The sequence below is a fragment of the Ranitomeya imitator genome, chromosome 4 (genome assembly GCF_032444005.1).
Source record: "Ranitomeya imitator isolate aRanImi1 chromosome 4, aRanImi1.pri, whole genome shotgun sequence".
Taxonomy (NCBI): Eukaryota; Metazoa; Chordata; class Amphibia; order Anura; family Dendrobatidae; genus Ranitomeya; species Ranitomeya imitator.
The window spans coordinates 567,402,348-567,424,756 of NC_091285.1; the positions used below are offsets into that span (position 1 = coordinate 567,402,348).

The 22,409-nt window shown below is 43.5% G+C and overlaps 1 protein-coding gene across 2 annotated transcripts in view; it reads right to left on the reverse strand.

Moving 5' to 3' along the window:
- Window positions 1-22,409, reverse strand: part of IGF1R (insulin like growth factor 1 receptor) — a 202,734-nt gene that overhangs the window by 161,549 nt on the left and 18,776 nt on the right. For both annotated transcript variants that reach the window (XM_069766284.1, XM_069766285.1), the window contains exon 2: window positions 7,851-8,402. In XM_069766284.1, coding sequence (XP_069622385.1) covers window positions 7,851-8,402 — 552 coding nt within the window. The remainder of the gene's footprint in view (window positions 1-7,850; window positions 8,403-22,409) is intronic.

A 22,409-nucleotide genomic window follows, 5' to 3' on the forward strand; every position in this document is an offset into this window, starting at 1 on the left:
GAGATCATTCAGCAACAGCTGCACAGCTGAGCACCTGCCCATCCCTGGGTTCACCATCAGTGTCAGCAAGTCTACAGAGCCCTAAAAAGGCTAGACACAAGAAGATTACTACTAGTATTGTAGGGGCCATCCTATAAGCCGGCCATGGGTTAGGGCTGTGATGTACGGTATTCCGCGTGGGCCACCATTCTCACAGTACAACAGGGCCGATACATATAGAGGAAATACAGCAACACTGATATCTTTGCTTCTGTGCAGGCACCATAGGGGAGTGCCTACAAAAAAAGTTGCTTTAATGGCTGAATGCTTCCACCCCCATACACTATTAACATTGTGTACTTGTGGAAGTCCCTGGTCCTTGCACTCCCTCCACCTCTCCCCAGCAGAGTTTACAGCCCGGAGGCTGATTACCGAGCCTTACAGGATACACAGATGAATAGGGAACATTGAACTTCCCGCAGCAAACATCAAAGCCAGCCATATAAAAATGTCCTAACAAAAGGTGTTGTGGAGAACAGGCAGGCGCAGGGCCCCTCACAATGCCCCACACCCAGAAAGACTAATGAAGAGCTTTCCATGGAATCAGGTGGCTCACCAGTTCCTCCGGGGCTGGGACGGTCCTGCGGGGACTGGCCTCTCCTCACTGCTCCTTTCTGCATTCTGGCAGAGGTAAACGGAATACATAGAAGACCACGCTTTCCTAGATCAGCACGAATCCCAGAAATGGGGCGCTATGGGGACACTATGAAAATTCTCACCATACGTCAATTGCCAAGCAAAAAGAATAAAGTATCTGTCCATATCGCAGCCACACGGCTGGTGCGATTCCACATCGCAAAGACATAGGGTCACTATGTCACCTCCAATCACCAGCGTGTTCACTGTGCATCTATGTGAAAGGTCACTAATGCCCCCCATACACATTGGCATCCATCCTGAGCATAGGGTCCACAGCTCACTTTAGGGTTTATATGCCTTAGTACACATCCCAATGAAAAGCAAGTCTACAAATGATAAGGCGCCTCCTCTGGTGTCACCTCTCCGGAGCCAGCGATCAGGCCCCACAGAGGAGCAGTGATGTTCGGCTAGCTATAGTGCTCCATCTCCATATACTCTGCAGTACAGAGATTTCGGTTCTTATAACCCAAGTACCGATGCACTGGCTTCTATTAACAGGCACTGCAGTAAATCGCAGACACCGGATGTGCGATGCAGCAGCCGGCAGTAACCAGCAGCGCATCACCACTTTACTCTGGTGATATTAATAGGGTGACAACAAAGAACGTGCTGCGAGGATTGTGATAGGACCAACTCATGTCCCTATAGCATGTGCACTCTACTACCCTCACTTCACAGGAGCCATTAAAATATGGGGAGGGCAGTAATGTACTGTTAATAAGTAAGGTGCGTCCACATAATAATCACACAATATAGTCAGTCTTCCTAGTATTTATAAGGATAGGTCATAATTGTCACCGTAGCAGAAAACTTCTTTAAAAAAGGCACAGTTCACATCAGGGCTGAACCAAACCTCCAACTCCTCAATCTCCCCAACTGTGACCCCACAGCCCTGGTCACTACTGAGCATGTGCATAAAGTGCAGCCCAGATTCATCTCCTCTACGACCCCACAGCACTGGTCACTACTGAGCATGTACATAAAGTGCAGCAGAGATTCATCTCATCTACGACCCACAGCACTGGTCACTACTGAGCATGTGCATAAAGTGCAGCCCAGATTCATCTCATCTACGACCCCACAGCACTGGTCACTACTGAGCATGTGCATAAAGTGCAGCCCAGATTCATCTCATCTACGACCCACAGCACTGGTCACTACTGAGCATGTACATAAAGTGCAGCACAGATTCATCTCATCTACGACCCCACAGCACTGGTCACTACTGAGCATGTGCATAAAGTGCAGCACAGATTCATCTCATCTACAACCCCACAGCACTGGTCACTACTGAGCATGTACATAAAGTGCAGCCCAGATTCATCTCATCTACGACCCCACAGCACTGGTCACTACTGAGCATGTACATAAAGTGCAGCACAGATTCATCTCATCTACGACCCCACAGCACTGGTCACTACTGAGCATGTACATAAAGTGCAGCCCAGATTCATCTCATCTACGACCCCACAGCACTGGTCACTACTGAGAATGTGCATAAAGTGCAGCACAGATTCATCTCATCTACGACCCCACAGCACTGGTCACTACTGAGCATGTACATAAAGTGCAGCACAGATTCATCTCATCTACGACCCCACAGCACTGGTCACTACTGAGCATGTACATAAAGTGCAGCACAGAGTCATCTCATCTACGCCCCACAGCACTGGTCACTACTGAGCATGTACATAATGTGCAGCACAGATTCATCTCATCTACGACCCCACAGCACTGGTCACTACTGAGAATGTGCATAAAGTGCAGCACAGATTCATCTCATCTACGCCCCACAGCACTGGTCACTACTGAGCATGTGCATAAAGTGCAGCACAGATTCATCTAATCTATGACCCCACAGCACCGGTCACTACTGAGCATGTACATAAAGTGCAGCAGAGATTCATCTCATCTACGACCCCACAGCCCTGGTCACTACTGAGCATGTACATAAAGTGCAGCACAGATTCATCTCATCTACGACCCCACAGCACTGGTCACTACTGAGCATGTGCATAAAGTGCAGCACAGATTCATCTCATCTACAACCCCACAGCACTGGTCACTACTGAGCATGTGCATAAAGTGCAGCACAGATTCATCGCAACTAAAAGCCCAGATCCTTAGATCAGGAACAGAACAGACATTAATAGAACATTCCATAACTTTTCCAAATTCTGAAAACATTTACAAAACATCCTGCCCTGAACTACTGAACCCAATTTATTATACATTTTAGGAGTCTGTCCATTTTATACCGACTCCACAGCCCTAGTTCACACGTGTCAGAATTTACATGGATTTTGGACATTTTGGGTCAAAAATAAGTGACAAATTATAAATAATCTACATTGCATGCAGGTAACACGAGGACTTTGTTGCAGATTTTCAGAAAAATACACAGTGGAAAGGGCTTGCAAATTCATACAGTAGATGCTCACTCTGTGTGTAAGGCTATGTGCACACGTTCAGGAATTCATGCAGAAAAGTCCTGTGAAAATCCGGACATTTCTGGCAGATTTCCGCAAGAAAACCGCATGCGTTTTTTGCGCTTTTTTTGCGCGGTTTTGACGCGGTTTTTGCACGTTTTTTTCCGGACATTTCCCAATGCATTAGACAGTGGGAAAACCGCGAAAAAAACGCAAAATTAATGAGCAGGTTCATTATTTTTCCGCAATGCGTTTTTCATGCGGAAAAACGCACATCATGTGCACAGAAATTGCGGATTTCATTAAAAATGATAGGATGCTTAATGTATGCAGATTATTTGCGGTTTTATAGCGCATAAACGCTAAAAAAACGCAAATAATCCGCAAACGTGTGCACATAGCCTCAAGCCAGTGTGAAATAACAGGATCCTTACCCCTCCACCACACCAAGCTTCTTGGATCAGGACATGGAAGTAGGGCAGAGACGGACATACTATTGGTGTAACCTGGGCAGCTGCACATGGGCCCGAGAGATATGGGGGCCACCTCCACAGTAGGTGGAATTGTGCATTTTGATGAATTGGACAGCAAAGAGCCCATATATTATCCCTGCACATGGGTCCTTATATCTGTCTGTGTGCCAGTGGAGTAGGGGGATCTCAGGGGTGAAAAGTTCTTTTGGGTGTTCCCCCATAGCAATTTTACCTCGTCATCCACCCAGCAAATCTTCTGTACCTTTGTGTAACCAGGGTTGTGTCATCCTTCCCATGCACCCACCTAATTGCTATTGTTATTTCACTACTAATTGTTGTAGATTGACATTTCCATCTTTGCACATCTGGGACTTGCAGTGCCACAGTATCACTCAGTGCTCAAGAGGCAATGAACTGTAAAATCCCCAATACCTTCAGAAATTCATAAGCACTCCTGGAAATAAAGCCCGTAATACTCAAAGCTATTCAAGATTTTAGTAATGAAATATTACAAAATTGTTGGTCCTCTGGCTCAATATTGAGACAAAAATGAACCCTTGGTAGGGCAATTATTGGGACCTGTTCCCAATGGTTTGGCGTGCAGGTGACAGGTACAACTGGATGATCCAGCCCAATACAAGACGGTCTTCAGGATATTGGCTTGTATGTATGGCCAGATTATCACACAAACACAACACAAAGTCAATGACGGGCGGCGGACCGTGATATTTACACAGAAATCATTCCTGTCCGGTGACATCTGCCGTCAGTGCCTTAAGTTACCAAAAACACAGCAAACATCCAACGCAATGGGGAAAATTAAACAGGAACTCCAGTTCCAAAATATTAATGTACCCACATAGTATATGACTCACAACAACAAGAAAAACAAGGAGAAAGTGAGTCAAAATATACTAAATAATGTAAAAAATAATTTAACAAAAAAATTACAGAAAAATATATAAATATTACATTTGTATGGGTACAATATGGTTTGATCCATAGGTGAATAAAAAGGCCGAAGAATTGGTCAGGAAAAAAGTGACACCATGGGAGCAACAAGATGGACGTAACCAATATAAAGATTCACACTAGACATCTATATCAGCCGATACCCTCAGGTTCAGATACTGCTCTGTGCATAATAATAATAATAATAATAATAATAATAGGAAAACAATCCAATGGAGGACATTATGTACAAACAACCGTACAAGGACAAATGTAACCCTACGTCCTTCTCGGTCAGAGGCATTCAACATGTCCAGTGTGGCATCAGGAGGGGTGATATCAAACGCCTCCTTACCCAAAAAGGTGGAACCATAATGTACCCATACAAATCTAATATTATTTATGTATTTTTCTGGAATTTCTTTACTTTTTTTGTATATTTTGACTCCGTTTCTCCTTGTTTTGCAATGGGGAAGATGTAGCAAGTTTAAGGTTTTCTCACAACTGTCAAACTTATTCATATATGTCCAACAGGAAGAGAATTAGAAAAATCCCAAGACATCCCGAAGGGGGAGCAGAAAACCAGACCCCTCTAGCAGATTTCACTTCACTATAGTATAATAAACCCAAAAGAGAAGGTGGCAAAGAAACTAAACAATACACAGCCCCCGAAATTGTGGCTTATTTCCAGAACATGAGACCAGGAAGTTCAGGGACGATGAGACAGAGCAGATATGGAGCCCCCCCCCTTTCCGGGTGGCTAATTAAATATTTCCCTGCAGCCACAATAAAAAAAATAAATAAAAAAAATTAGATTCTAAGAAACGTTTGGCAGAGGAACACACTGTTTTAAGAGCAGAGATAGAGGAGGGAGAAAATTCATTCATTGCTAATATACTGCACAATTTAATCAACAACAAATGCTGGCAGCGGAGACAGAAAACTGACTAATTAGCCACTGGCTGCAGGTCCTGGAAAGCTCCCCGTGTCTGGGAGGCGCTGATCTCTGCCATGCTTTTATTAGCATTGGATCCCAGAAGATATAGAAGAAGTGTAAACAGCAGCAGAGCCGCGCCATTCTCATCCGCACCTCTGCACCATCATGGAGGTAACCCGCCAGGTCAGCAGGACGATGATGACGGGAATGGCGGTAGTCACCGCTACAGTGGATAGTCAAACCATAGCAGTAATACACTGCAGCGTGGGGACTTAAAGGGGCTGTCCACTGCTTTAAAAAGTTAACCTCAATGGGCTCAGGACAGTACAAGATAGATATATATATATATATATATATATATATATATAAACCCTATACCTGCCCAGTGTAATGGCGCCCGCTCCTACACATTTGCTACTTTGCCCCCTGCAGTCTCCAGGCATTGTAATCTGTTCTGGAGTATGTGGGGAGTCACATGAGCGATGCAGCCAATCAGCAGCTTCTGACAGGCTGTAGCCTTTACATTCCATCTTCACAGGAAGAGCGCTTTCTTCTGATTTGGACAGAATGTGAAAACTGCAGGAGAACCGTGGCCACCGATTAGCTGCAGCATGGCCACTGATTAGCTGCAGCAGTCACAGGACATCCACACTGGATGATGATGCCAGGAGACAAAGAACCAAATGGGAAGGAGCTGCACCATTATGGCAGGGTCGGTATTAATTTTTCTTACACCACCATGGGCCCATCAGGATTTACTTTTAAAATCCCTTTTGATACAACATTATCATTGCCAAACTCACACGTGTAGGTTTTGATGAAATTTTTGCGCCAAAGCAGACCCAGCAGAGAGGAGATGTACACATCCTTTTAGATTTTGTTATTACTTTTGAACCCATTTCTGGCTTTGACTGCAAAAACTGCAGCAATGGGAAACTAAACGGCAGCTTAGAAGGTCCATTGCAGGTGTGATGTGAAATCCACACTTTACCGGCTGTCCGGTCATGGATTTTACCCTATACGCTGTAAAGGGAGAAATCTGCACTGAAAATCCACAGCACAAAATTACATGGTGTGGAGTTAAAATCTGCACCACAGGTCAGTTATTGCACTGATTTAGACTGATGTGTAAGATTTAATACAGTACCCTCCACTTTGCCATAGTAAGCGGTGTTCTTTTCCACCCAAAAAACATATCTGCCTTATGTGAATATGGGCTTAAAACGGACCCTGTTGGCCCAAGATTCCCTATGTAAGCAAAAGCAGAGCCTGTTAGAGGTGATAATTAGCATGTGGAGCATGTGTGTAACTGGTAGAGGTCATCAGTGCAAGGTCTGCACCTCGATGCCACGTGCACACCTTGCGGAAAGTGGTGCGGATTTTTCCAGACTGATTTTGGAAAATCCGCAGGTAAACCACACTGCGGATTACCTGCAGAATTACCGCTTTTTTTTGCGGATTCCACGTGCGGTTTTACACCTGTGGATTCCTATTATGGAGCAGGTGTAAACCGCTGCGGAATACGCACAAAAAAAATTGACATGCTGCGGAATAAACAACGCTACGTTTCCGTGCTGTATTTTCTGCAGCATGTGCACTGCGGATTTTGTTTTCCATAGGTTTACATGGTACTGTAAACTCAGGGAAAACTGCTACGAATCAGTGGCCAATCCGCTGCAAAATCCGCAACGTGTGCACATACCCTGCTTCTTTCCAATCAGGGAGGTAGCACAGAGCAGTCGTGTCCGACCTCTAATCATGCCCTTCGTTTAGTCGCTTGCTGTCCCTCTCAGCTTGTGAATGCGATAACCAAAAGGTCAAACAACTGGAGAATAAGGGATCACGGGCTGGAGAATAAGGGATCACGGGCTGGAGAATAAGGGATCACGGGCTGGAGAATAAGGGATCACGGGCTGGAGAATAAGGGATCACGGGCTGGAGAATAAGGGATCACGGGCTGGAGAATAAGGGATCACGGGCTGGAGAATAAGGGATCACGGGCTGGAGAATAAGGGATCACGGGCTGGAGAATAAGAGATCACGGGCTGGAGAACAGGGGGCACGGGCTGGAGAACAGGGGGCACGGGCTCCTCTGGTGTGCTCCACCCTGATGACTGGAACGGAGCAGACGAAGTACAATTATAACATCGCTTCCTCCTTTCACCCATGACTGCTACCGGAGACATATGCTATGGACCTGACTTAATACCTCTATCATGCTCTGCTTTCACCTAGATAAGGAATCTGAACTTGACAGGTTGCCTTTAAACGTACAGGAAAAATAAACATTCAAGTAAAAGCATTAGTAACCACAAGTCTTCTGGATTGCCAAAGGACAATACAGCAGGAAAATGAGATGTAGTTCCAAGTCTCTTCTCTTACCTTTCTGGCAATGATCTGCTGACCAGCAGCGGTGCGTGTAGTCATTGTTAATGGTCGTCTTCGTACAAAGTGGCCTATCCTCCATGACCCCAGGACACATGTCACCACACTCCTTTGGTGGCTTATTACCGACAATATAGTTGTTGTAGACTGCCTCCAGAACTAGCGACCAATCCACTGTAGAAAGGTAACACAAGTCGGAGTTCTTCTCAATCCGTATAGCACCACGAGTAATGTTCCTCAGGCTGTACAGTCCAATCTCCTTCAGGTCTGTCATCTCAAAAATGACTAAGGCATAATTATATAAGAGCTTGCGACCACGGATGACTGTTAGATTTGGAAAGAGGTCACTCAGGCTTTCCAGGCCAGAAACACGGAAAAGCAAAAGATAGTCCGTAATAACAGTAAGCTTGGGGAACCGCATGTTTCGGAAATCCTCAGCCTTGCCAGTAGAGATGAGCAGAATCTGGAGGTAGCCTTCAATCACAACGCAGTCTTCTAACTGCTTCAGCTCCTGGACATCATTACGGATATCCATGCTGTTACTGCAAACTGACGAGAAAGGAGAGAAGGTTAGAAGCTCTGCCACAAGATTTATATTAACTACTTACATTTCACAGCAACCAATCGTTAAAAACAAGTTTAGGGGCCCTATTAGGTGGTTTTGGGAGACAGTAAAAGAATAACGGCTCATTCACCTATTTACTAATCAACTCTAAAGGCCCCTTCACATTAAGCGACGCTGCAGCGATACCGACAACGATCCGGATCGCTGCAGCGTCGCTGTTTGGTCGCTGGAGAGCTGTCACACAGACCGCTCTCCAGCGACCAACGATGCCGGTAACCAGGGTAAACATCGGGTAACTAAGCGCAGGGCCGCGCTTAGTAACCCGATGTTTACCCTGGTTACCATCCTAAAAGTAAAAAAAAACAAACACTACATACTTACCTACAGCTGTCTGTCCTCCAGCGCTGTGCTCTGCTCTCCTCCTGCACTGGCTGTGAGCACAGCGGCCGGAAAGCAGAGCGGTGACGTCACCGCTCTGCTTTCCGGCTGACCGACGCTCACAGCCAGTGCAGGAGGAGAGCAGAGCACAGCGCTGGAGGACAGACAGCTGTAGGTAAGTATGTACTGTTTGTTTTTTTTTACTTTTAGGATGGTAACCAGGGTAAACATCGGGTTACTAAGCGCGGCCCTGCGCTTAGTTACCCGATGTTTACCCTGGCTACCAGTGAAGACATCGCTGGATCGGTGTCACACACGCCGATCCAGCGATGTCAGGAGGAGTCCAGCGACGAAATAAAGTTCTGGACTTTATTCAGCGACCAACGACATCACAGCAGGGGCCTGATCGTTGGTCGCTGTCACACATAACGATTTCATTAACGATATCGTTGCTACGTCACAAAAAGCAACGATATCGTTAACAATATCGTTATGTGTGAAGGTACCTTAAGGCCATGTTCACACAATGCGATCAAGCTGCACTCTTACAGCAATTTTCTGAAATCATTGTTAAAACACAAATTGTCTCTTCAGAGAGGAAGAGGACTAGAACTCTAGTGCCACCTATTGGAAGCAGCAATCCTAACAGTCAATGATTGCTACTTCCAATAGGTGGCACTAGAGTTCTAGCCCTCTTCCTCTCTGAAGAGACAATCTGCATATTTCCCAGAGGAGCATGGCGGCTTTAAGTCTCCTCACCTCGACATGCTTAACATGTCACTCTCCGCAAGGAGAAACGATACAACACAGCAACTTAGAAATATTACAGCAAAAAAAAAAAAAAAAGTCACAATTGCATTGAGTGAACATTGTCTAAGGCTACTTTCACATTAGCGTTTCCCGACGCAGCGCCGGGCAACGATGCGGCGACGCATGCGTCATGCGCCCCTATATTTAACATGGGGGGCGCATGGACATGTTTTGTGACACATGCGTTTTTTTTGCCGCAAGCGTAGGGCGCAGAGGACGCAGCAAGTTGCATTTTTTTTTTGCGTCCATTTTTCGGCAAAAAAGGACGCATGCGTCGCAAAACGCAGCGTTTTAGCGTGCGTTTTGTTGCGTTTTTGTTTGCGTTGTGCGGTGCGTCGCCGACGCAGCCCCGCACAACGCAAATGTGAACGTAGCCTATGCAGGAGTTCAGACACAGCAAATTTGCTGTCGCATTCGGGTCCTGATTTGCAAGTGTCAATCTGCAGCAGATTATGTGCGGCTACACTGATTTATAGAGGTAACACTTGAGGTCTAGTTACGCCACATTCCAGATAATGTATGAAGATCCAGTGCACACATAGCATAATAATGGGGTTTTCTACCCAATAATGAGGCTCTTTCACCAGTTTTAGCATGTTAATCTGGCTAGATCATGATAAAAAGTTGATTTTTTAACATGTCACCTCTGTAGTGGAGATATGGTCTTGTAGAGTTTAGGTTATAATTTATGATAACCCTAAAGGGGTGTTACTAGAGACTCTGTTCTGGGGCCGTGACTTCTTCCCCTGCATGATGTTAACCAATCTTAAGCAGAAGACATAATTCAGGAAGAAAAAGAACACGCCCCCTGGTTAAACAGAAATGAGAAAAAACATGAAATCCCTAGCCTTGTCCAGGCACTAACTAAACAATAAGGCTATGTGCACATGTTGCGAATTTACTGCGGATCCGCAGCATTTTTTTTCCACGCAGAAACGCTGCAGATCCGCAAGTGATTTACAGTACAATGTAAATCAATGGCAAAAAAAAAAATGCTGTGCTCATGGTGCGGAAAATTCCACACGGAAAAGCTGCTGATTAAAAGAAGGAGCATGTCACTTTTGTGCGAATCTGCAGTGTTTTGTACCCATTCCATTATAGAAATCCGCAGGGGTAAAAACGCATGAAATCCGCAGCAAATCCGCACCTGCATTTTCTGCCAAAAGATGCAGAATCCACACAAAAAATTCCCGAGGCAAATCCGCAACGTGTGCACATAGCCTGGCCATTCACACAACTGAGTTGTCCCCAGCTTGGTAACACAAAACAGCCAGTGTCCATATCAACCAGTGATGGCGGCAGTTTGCTGCAAAGAGACAAAGATATTCTGGCTCGTCTCTCTCCAGCTCCAAAACAACCCACACTGCTCAGCTTCCCCCAGCTGACTGACCAGTGAACACATGGCCTGGTTCTAGTCATAGCTATTCAGGTACCTCTAAACAGGACCTAGGGTGCTAGGTTTCAACCCTATCCTACCCGACTTTCCTAATTAAATATTTATTTGCAAGCCATACATTCATACATTTATCTGATAGGAATAATAAGGGCATGTTTACAGAGGACAAACCTTGAGTGGGAAATATTTTTTGTATTACTCCTTGAGAAAGCCACCGGTCAAAACGTACATTGGAGTTATAGGAGCCAAGGGTTACTGTCTACTGGTACATATTAATCTATCATATCCCGCCTCTTTATGTTTTTTATGCACTTTACCTCTAGACATGTTTGTCTATTAGATTTTTTGCACTAAGGCCCCTTTCAAACAGTTTTTTGTGATCAGTCGCAATCCGTCGAATTTTGAAAAAAAAAAAAAACGAATCTGGCTACTGATGCCGCCGGACCCCTTTTTTTTTCATAGACTTATATTAGCGACGGATTGTGATGGATGGCCTCACGTTTCATCCGTCATTTGCCGGATCCATAGAAAATTGTTTGTCTGGTGGCTGGAGACAACGTACAAAGTAACGTCGAAAAAACGGACAGCGACGGATCCATTTTTAACAGAGTATGCTTTGATTTTTTTAGGATCCTTTAGCCAGCCCACCTAGTCAGATCCGTCGCATCAGTTTTTCACAATCTGTGACGGATCCGTCGAGCCAACGGATTGTGACTGACCGCAAAAAACGGATGTGTGAAAGGGGCCTAGTCTTCTTGTAAGGGATTCTTATTATATTTAAGCATGTTATTTGGTCAGTATTCCCACTAATGATTGACCCTGTACTATGGTGTCTGTTGCTGTTCTCTGGTTCCCCTACTTTATATGTTTTTATTATTATTTCATATTATGATTCAGTAAAACTTTATATATTTTACTTTGGTTTCTTTTCTGGTTTATTCACTTATTTTGGAGTAGGCTTATTATGGTTTTCTGTGAATATCCTAAATTAGGGTATGTTTCCACATTCAGGAAACGCTGCATGATTGACGCTGCATAGAGCCGCAGCGTCAAACACGCAGCGTCCAGATGTTACAGCATAGTGGAGGGGATTTCATGAAATCCTGTCTCCACTATGCATTAAAAGACGCATGCGGCATACCCGTGGAAACGGACATGCGGCGCGTCTTTTAAGAACGCAGCATGTCCTTACATTGCTGAAACAATGCAAGGACAGCGCAGGTGACCTGCCAGTGACCTCAGGTGCAGATTTGGTCAGGCTTTTACCTGCATAAAATCCAGACCAAATCCTGATGCAATCCTGAACGTGGACACATACCCTTAGGCCGGCTTCACACTCAGCGTATGAAAATACGGTCCGTATATTACGGCCGTAATACGCTGAAAAGTCCCGAAAATAGTGGTCCGTAGCTCCTCCGTAGGCAGGGTGTGTCAGCGTTTTTTGCGCATGGCATCCTCCGTATGTAATCCGTATGGCATCCGTACTGCGTGGTTTTCTCGCAGACTTGCAAAACCAACATACCGCTATAGAAGTGATCCATGTGTCCCAAAAAAAAAAAAAAAAAAATTACATACATATATATATATATATATATATAATCTCTATCAGTAGACACATATGTATATATATTAATATTTTTTCCAGCGCTATACAGTTTGAAAGCCGGTAATTCAATTACCGGCTTTTTCTTTCTCCTTCCTAAAACCCGACATGATTTGAGACATGGTTTACATACAATAAACCATGTCTTCTCTCCATTTTTTTTTTGCAGATTCCACACTACTAATGTCAGTAGTGTGTATCTGCAAAATTTGGCCGTTCTAGCTCTTAAAATAAAGGGTTAAATGGCGGAAAAAATTGGCGTGAGCTCCCGCGCAATTTTCTCCGCCAGAGTAGTAAAGCCAGTGACTGAGGGCAGATATTAATAGCCTGGAGAGGGTCCACGGTTATTGGCCCCCCCCTGGCTAAAAATATCTGCCCCCAGACACCCCAGAAAAGGCACATCTGTAAGATGCGCCTATTCTGGCACTTGGCCACTCTCTTCCCATTCCCGTGTAGCGGTGGAATATGGGGTAATGAAGGGTTAATGCCACCTTGCTATTGTAAGGTGACATTAAGCCTAATTAATAATGGAGAGGCGTCAATTATGACACCTATCCATTATTAATCCAATTGTAGTAAAGGGTTAAATAAAACACAAACACATTATTTAAAATTATTTTAATGAAATAAAAACAATGGTTGTTGGAGTATTTTATTCTACGCCCAATCCAGTCACTGAAGACCCTCGTTCTGTAAGTAAAAAAACATAATAAACCAACAATATACTTACCCTCCGCAGATCTGTAACGTCCAACGATGTAAATCCTTCTGAAGGGGTTAAAACATTTTGCAGCAAGGAGTTCCGCTAATGCAGGCTGCTCCTTGCTGCAAAACCCCGGGGAATGAGGCTAAATATAGATCAATGATCTATATTTAGCTTCATTTGCGGTGAGGCGCCCTCTGCTGGATGTTCATAGATCGTGGGAACTTTCCTAGAAAGCCTGGGAGCTTTCTAGGTAAGTTCCCACGATCTATAAACATCCAGCAGAGGGCGCCTCACCGCAAATGAAGCTAAATATAGATCATTGATCTATATTTAGCCTCATTCCCCGGGGTTTTGCAGCAAGGAGCAGCCTGCATTAGCGGAACTCCTTGCTGCAAAATGTTTTAACCCCTTCAGAAGGATTTACATCGTTGGACATTACAGATCTGCGGAGGGTAAGTATATTGTTGGTTTATTATGTTTTTTTACTTACAGAACGAGGGTCTTCAGTGACTGGATTGGGCGTAGAATAAAATACTCCAACAACCATTGTTTTTATTTCATTAAAATAATTTTAAATAATGTGTTTGTGTTTTATTTAACCCTTAACTACAATTGGATTAATAATGGCTAGGTGTCATAATTGACGCCTCTCCATTATTAATTAGGCTTAATGTCACCTTACAATAGCAAGGTGGCATTAACCCTTCATTACCCCATATCCCACCGCTACACGGGAATGGGAAGAGAGTGGCCAAGTGCCAGAATAGGCGCATCTTACAGATGTGCCTTTTCTGGGGTGGCTGGGGGCAGATGTTTTTAGCCAGGGGGGCCAATAACCGTGGACCCTCCCCAGGCTATTAATATCTGCCCTCAGTCACTGGCTTTACTACTCTGGCGGAGAAAATTGCGCTGGAGCCCACGCCAATTTTTTCCGCCATTTAACCCTTTATTTTAAGAGCTAGAACGGCCAAATTTTGCAGATACACACTACTGACATTAGTAGTGTGGAATCTGCAAAAAAAAAGGAGAGAAGACATGGTTTACTGTATGTAAACCATGTCTCAAATCATGTCGGGTTTAGGAAGGAGAAAGAAAAAGCCGGTAATTGAATTACCGGCTTTCAAGCTGTATAGCGCTGGAATAAATATTAACCCCTTTACCCCCAAGGGTGGTTTGCACGTTAATGACCGGGCCAATTTTTACAATTCTGACCGCTGTCCCTTTATGAGGTTATAACTCTGGAACGCTTCAATGGATCCTGGTGATTCTGACATTGTTTTCTCATGACATATTGTACTTCATGACAATGGTAAAAATTATTTGATAGTACCTGCGTTTATTTGTGAAAAAAACGGAAATTTGGCGAAAAGTATGAAAATTTTGCAATTTTCCAACTTTTAATTTTTATGCAATTAAATCACAGAGATATGTCACACAAAATACTTAATAAGTAACATTTCCCACATGTCTACTTTACATCAGCACAATTTTGGAACCAAAATTTTTTTTTGTTAGGGAGTTATAAGGGTTAAAAGTTGACCAGCAATTTCTCATTTCTACAACACCATTTTATTTTAGGGACCACATCTCATTTGAAGTCATTTTGAGGGGTCTATATGATAGAAAATACCCAAGTGTGACACCATTCTAAAAACTACACCCCTCAAGGTGCTCAAAACCATATTCAAGAAGTTTATTAACCCTTCTGGTGCTTCACAGGAATTTTTTGAATGTTTAAATAAAAATGAACATTTAACTTTTTTTCACAAAAAATTTAATTCAGCTCCAATTTGTTTTATTTTACCAAGGGTAACAGGAGAAAATGGACCCCAAACATTGTTGTACAATTTGTCCTGATTATGCCAATACCCCACATGTGGGGGTAAACCACTGTTTGGGCGCATGGCAGAGCTCGGAAGCGAAGGAGTGCCATTTGACTTTTCAATGCAAAATTGACTGGAATTGAGATGGGATGCCATGTTTCGTTTGGAGAGCCCCTGATGTGGCTAAACATTGAAACCCCCCACAAGTGACACCATTTTGGAAAGTAGACCCCCTAAGGAGCTTATCTAGAGGTGTGGTGAGCACTTTGACCCACCAAGTGCTTCACAGAAGTTTATAATGTAGAACCGTAAAAATAAAAAATCATATTTTTTCACAAAAATTATCTTTTTGCCCCCAATTTTTTATTTTCCCAAGGGTAAGAGAAGAAATTGGACCCCAAAAGTTGTTGTACAATTTGTCCTGAGTACGCCGATAGCCCATATGTGGGGGTAAACCACTGTTTGGGCGGATGGGAGAGCTCAGAAGGGAAGGAGCGCCGTTTGACTTTTCAATGCAAAATTGACAGGAATTGAGATGGGATGTCATGTTGCGTTTGAAGAGCCACTGATGTGCCTAAACATTGAAACCCCCCACAAGTGACACCATTTTGGAAAGTAGACCCCCTAAGGAACTTATCTAGAAGTGTGGTGAGCACTTTGACCCACCAAGTGCTTCACAGAAGTTTATAATGGAGAGCCGTAAAAATAAAACAAAAATTTTTTCCCACAAAAATTATTTTTTAGCCCCCAGTTTTGTATTTTCCCGAGGGTAACAGGAGAAATTCGACCCCACAATTTGTTGTCCAATTTGTCCTGAGTGCGCTGATACCCCATATGTGGGGGGGAACCACTGTTTGGGCGCATGGGAGGGCTCGGAAGGGAAGGAGCTCCATTTGGAATGAGGACTTAGATGGAATGGTCTGCAGGTGTCACATTGCATTTGCAGAGCCCCTAATGTACCTAAACAGTAGAAACCTCCCACAAGTGACACCATTTTGGAAACTAGACCCCCTAAGGAACTCATCTAGATGTGTTGTGATAGCTTTGAACCCCCAAGTATTTCACTACAGTTTGTAACGCAGAGCCGTGAAAATTAAAAAAAAAAATCTTTCCCCCCAAAATTATTTTTTAGCCCCCAGTTTTGTATTTTCCCGAGGGTAAGAGGAGAAATTCGACCCCAAAAGTTGTTGTCCAATTTGTCCTGAGTACGCTGATACCCTGTATGTTGGGGGAAACCACCGTTTGAGCGCATGGCAGAGCTCGGAAGGGAAGGAGCGCCATTTGGAATGCAGACTTAGATGGAATGGTCTGCAGACGTCACATTGCGTTTGCAGAACCCCTAATGTACCTAAACAGTAGAAACCCCCCACAAGTGACCCCATATTGGAAACTAGACCCCCCAGGGAACTAATCTAGATGTGTTGTGAGAACTTTGAACCCTCAAGTGTTTCACTACAGTTTATAACGCAGAGCCGTGAAAATAAAAAATCTTTTTTTTTTCCCACAAAAAATATGTTTTAGCCCCGAGTTTTGTATTTTCCCAAGGGTAGCAGGAGAAATTGGACCCCAAAAGTTGTTGTCCTATTTGTCCTGAGTACGCTGATACCCCATATGTTGGGGTAAACCCCTGTTTGGGCACACGGGAGAGCTCGGAAGGGAAGAAGCACCGTTTTACTTTTTCAACGCAGAATTGGCTGGAATTGAGATCGGACTCCATGTCGCGTTTGGAGAGCCCCTGATGTGCCTAAACAGTGGAAACCCCCCAATTATAACTGAAACCCTAATCCAAACACATCCCTAACCCTAATCCCAACAGTAACCCTAACCACACCTCTAACCCTGACACACCCCTAACCCTAATCCCAACCCTATTCCCAACCGTAAATGTAATCTAAACCCTAACTGTAACTTTAGCCCCAACCCAAACTGTAGCCCTAGCCCTAACCCTAGCCCTAACCCTATCCCTAGCCCTAACCCTAGCCCTAACCCTAACCCTAGCCCTAACCCTAACCCTAGCCCTAACCCTAACCCTAACCCTAACCCTAACACTAGCCCTAACCCTAGCCCTAGCCCTAACCCTAACCCTAGCCCTAATGGGAAAATGGAAATAAATACATTTTTTTAATTTTTCCCTAACTAAGGGGGTGATGAAGGGGGGTTTGATTTACTTTTATAGCGGGTTTTTTAGCGGATTTTTATGATTGGCAGCCGTCACACACTGAAAGACGCTTTTTATTGCAAAAAATATTTTTTGCGTTACCACATTTTGAGAGCTATAATTTTTCTATATTTTGGTCCACAGAGTCATGTGAGGTCTTGTTTTTTGCGGGACGAGTTGATGTTTTTATTGGTAACATTTTCGAGCACGTGACATTTTTTGATCGCTTTTTATTCCGATTTTTGTGAGGCAGAATGACCAAAAACCAGCTATTCATGAATTTCTTTTGGGGGAGGCGTTTATACCGTTCCGCGTTTGGTAAAATTGATAAAGCAGTTTTATTCTTCGGGTCAGTACGATTACAGCGACACCTCATTTATATCATTTTTTTATGTTTTGGCGCTTTTATACGATAAAAACTATTTTATAGAAAAAATAATTATTTTTGCATCGCTTTATTCTCAGGACTATAACTTTTTTATTTTTTTGCTGATGATGCTGTATGGTGGCTAGTTTTTTGCGGGACAATATGACGCTTTCAGCGGTACCATGGTTAGTTATATCTGTCTTTTTGATCGCGTGTTATTCCACTTTTTGTTCGGCGGTATGATAATAAAGCGTTGTTTTTTGCCTCTTTTTTTTTTTTCTTACGGTGTTTACTGAAGGGGTTAACTAGTGGGCCAGTTTTATAGGTCGGGCCGTTACGGACGCGGCGATACTAAATATGTGTACTTTTATTGTTTTTTTTTTTTTTATTTAGATAAAGAAATGTATTTATGGGAATAATATTTTTTTTTTTTTCATTATTTTGGAATATTTTTTTTTATTTTTTTTTTTTACACATTTGAAATTTTTTTTTTTTACTTTTTTACTTTGTCCCAGGGGGGGACATCACAGATCAGTGATCTGACAGTTTGCACAGCACTCTGTCAGATCACTGATCTGACATGCAGCGCTGCAGCCTTCACAGTGCCTGCTCTGAGCAGGCTCTGTGAAGCCACCTCCCTCCCTGCAGGACCCGGATCCGCGGCCATCTTGGATCCGGGGCTGGAGGGAGCAGGGAGGGAGGTAAGACCCTCGCAGCAACGCGATCACATCGCGTTGCTGCGGGGGGCTCAGGGAAGCCCGCAGGGAGCCCCCTCCCTGCGCGGTGCTTCCCTGTACCGCCGGCACATCGCGATCATCTTTGATCGCGGTGTGCCGGGGGTTAATGTGCCGGGGGCGGTCCGTGACCGCTCCTGGCACATAGTGCCGGATGTCAGCTGCGATAAACAGCTGACACCCGGCCGCGATCGGCGGCGCTCCCCCCGTGAGCGCTGCCGATCGCATATGACGTACTATTGCGTCCTTGGGAAGTAAAGCCCACCCCACATGGACGCAATAGTACGTCTAATGGCAGAAAGGGGTTAATATATATACGTCTCACTGACATTATATATATATATATATATATATATATATATATATATATATATATATATATATATATATACCTATTCTATGTGTACACATTTATTCTACCTATTCTACTGTAAGCTGTCAGTGTGATTTTACTGTACACCACACTGAATTACCGGCTTTTCTCGCTAACGCCGCTGCGTATTTCTCGCAAGTCACACTGCTTGTCCGTGTGTAATCCGTATTTTTCACGCTTCCATAGACTTTCATTGGCGTATTTCTTGCGCAGTACGGTGACAAACGCAGCATGCTGCGATTTTGTACGGCCGTAGAAAGCCGTATAATACTGATCAGTAAAATACGGCAGATAGGAGCAGGGGCATAGAGAATAATTGTGCCGTATTTTTTGCGAGTTTTACGGACGTAGTTTCTGCGCTCTTACGTCCGTAAAACTCGCAAGTGTGAAGCCGGCATTAGTGTTACTACATTATAGTGAGCTTGTCTCACACAGGTTGTTGTTTTTCTGTAAAAGGGTAGGTTTCCACGAGGCATAATCTCTGCGCTTTGGACATAGCCACTACCCCGCTTCGCCCAAAGTGCCGCCCCGTGTTGCATGCACGGTGATTCCAGATGTGCTCATTGAACACATGTGGAATCACCGCATCGTATTCATAGACTGTTATTTATCTTGTGGAGACGGAGCGTCTCCGTAAGATAAACAGACATGCTGTGGTCTGGAAAGACACGCCGCATGTTCGGTTACGCAGGACCTACACGCATAGTGGACACGGGATTTCATAAAATCCCCTCCACTATGCTGTAACATTTGGACGCGGCGGCTGTACGCAGTGTCCAATCCGCAGCAAATCCTGAATGTTTCCTGACCGTGGAAACATAGCCTTAGGGTAGAGCAGGCTGGCATACTAATCAAGTTTTTCAAGCAGAAGACACTTCGTAAAAAAAAAAAAAAAAAAAACTTTTCTGCCATTTTTTTCTTATTTTTTGCTATTTTTTTTATTTCTTTTTCTATTTATTTCTTCTATATAGTGAGCATGAAGCATTTAAAGGAAGCTCGAATAGACAATTTATGCATAGCATGTCACCGTCATTGCAGTGCATATGTTCATTCTTTTTAGCGTTTTATAAAACGCAAAAAAAAAAAAAAACAACATTGTGTGCACATAATTTAACAAAGAGTTTGGCGAAAATCAGCAGCGTGTTGACATGGTGCGGATTACTTGTGCAGTAAGTGGAGGGGATACCGCCTAGAATAAGTTTGGCAGTCGCAGAACCAAATTGATTTGTAGAATCAAAACAAGTCCTCAGTGGCTGCAAAGTGGCTAAAAGAAAGGCTTATATTGTTCCCGTTGGCAGGGAAAGTGTTAATACAATGCATTAGCACAACACATTGGGGCAGCCTACCAACTTCCTACAAAAACACACTTTTTCCCTGCATGGTTTACAAAAGCAGCTTTATCCAGATTGCTCGCACTCAGGGCAGACAGTGTGGATTACACAACTGCTAGCTTTTTTTGTGCCCCTAGGTAATTTTTTTTTCTCTCGCTAAACGCAGCAGCTTTAAATTCTCTAATTTGGTTTCTGGTGATTTGTATCGCAGAGAACAATAACATTTTGTATTCAGGTACAATAGATTCCCCTCTTATCTGAATCCGCACATCAGCAACTTGCGCAGCCAATGAGATATTTACAAAGAAAAACACAAATTCTTGAAATATCAGGGATTTAGAAGAAAGAAGTAAATTACAGTGAAAAGTATATGGGGGAATAGAGATGATCCGGTAGTAGAGGAGGAGATCTTTTCGCCCACCCAGTCTTAACTCAAAAACCCCTAGTATGTGTTTACTAGACATGATCAATGGTAAACAAGATCTTTAACCCCTTAGTGACAGAGCCAATTTGGTACTTAATGACCGAGCCAATTTTTACAATTCTGACCACTGTTACTTTATGAGGTTATAACTCTGGAACGCTTCAACGGATCCCGCTGATTCTGAGATTGTTTTTTCGTGACATATTGTACTTCATGTTAGTGGTAAAATCTCTTCGATATTACTTGCAATTATTTATGAAAAAAAACGGAAATATGGCGAAAGTTTTTAAAATTTTTCAATTTTCAAACTTTGTATTTTTATGCCCTTCAATCAGAGAGTTATGTCACAAAAAATAGTTAATAAATAACATTTCCCACATGTCTACTTTACATAAGCAAATTTTGGAAACAAAATTATTTTTTTGTTAGGGAGTTATAAGGGTTAAAAGTTGATCAGCAATTTCTCATTTTTACATCATTTTGTTTTTTTAGGGACCACATCACATTTGAAGTCATTTTGAGGGGTGTATATGATAGAAAATAATGAAGTGTGACACCATTCTAAAAACTGCACCCCTCAAGGTGCTCAAAACCACATTCAAGAAGTTTATTAACTCTTTACGTGCTTCACAGGAACTGAAACAATGTGGAAGGAAAAAAAGAACATTTAACTTTTTTTTTGCAAACATTTTACTTCAGAACCATTTTTTTTTTATTTTTACAAGTGTAAAAACAGAAATGTAACCATAAATTTTGTTATGCAATTTCTCCTGAATACGCTGATACCTCATATGTGGGGGTAAACCCGTGTTTGGGCGCACCGCAGAACTTGGAAGAGAAAGAGTGCCGTTTTACTTTTTCAATGTAGAATTGGCTGGAATTGAGATCGGACACCATGTCGCGTTTGGAGAGCCCCTGATGTGCCTAAATAGTGGGAAACCCCCACAAGTGACCCCATTTTGGAAACTAGACACCTTAAGGAACTTATCTAGATGTGTGGTGAGCACTTTAAACCCCCAAGTGCTTCATAGAAATTTATAATGCAGAGTCGTGAAAATAAAAAATATTTTTTTTTCCACACAAAAGATACTGTAGCCCCCAAGTTTTTATTTTCACAAGGTTAACAGGAGAAATTGGACCCCAAAAGTTGTTGTCCAATTTATCCCGAGTATGCTGATGCCCCATATGGGGGGGGTAAACCACTGTTTGGGCGCACGGCAGAGCTCGGAAGGGAAGGAGCGCCGTTTGACTTTTTGAGCGCAAAATTGGCTGTCGTGTTTGGAGACCCCCTGATGTACCTAAACAGTGGAAACCCCCCAATTCTAACTCCAACCCTAATCCCAACACACCCCTAACCCTAATCCCAACTCGATCCATAATCCTAATCACAAACCTAACGATAATCACAACCCTAACCCCAAAACAACCCTAATCTCAACCCTAATCCCAAACCTAACCCTAATACCAACCCTAGCCCTAACTTTAGCCCCAACTTTAGCCCCAACCATAGCCCTAACTTTAGCCCCAACCCTAACCCTAGCCCAACCCTAACCCTAGCTCTAACTTTAGCCCCAACCCTAACCCTAAGGCTACTTTCACACTTGCGTCGTGTGGCATCCGTCGCAATCTGTCATTTTGGACAAAAAACGGATCCTGCAAATGTGCCCGCAGGATGCGGTTTTTGCCCATAGACTTGTATTGATGACGGATCGCGACGGATGGCCACACGTCGCGTCCGTCGTACACTGGATCCGTTGTGTTTTGGTGGACCGTCGTCACAAGCGTTCAATGTAACTTTTTTTTGTACGTCGCCTCCGCCATTTCCGACTGCGCATGCGTGGACGTAACTCCGCCCCCTCCTCCCTAGGACATAGACTGGGCAGATGCG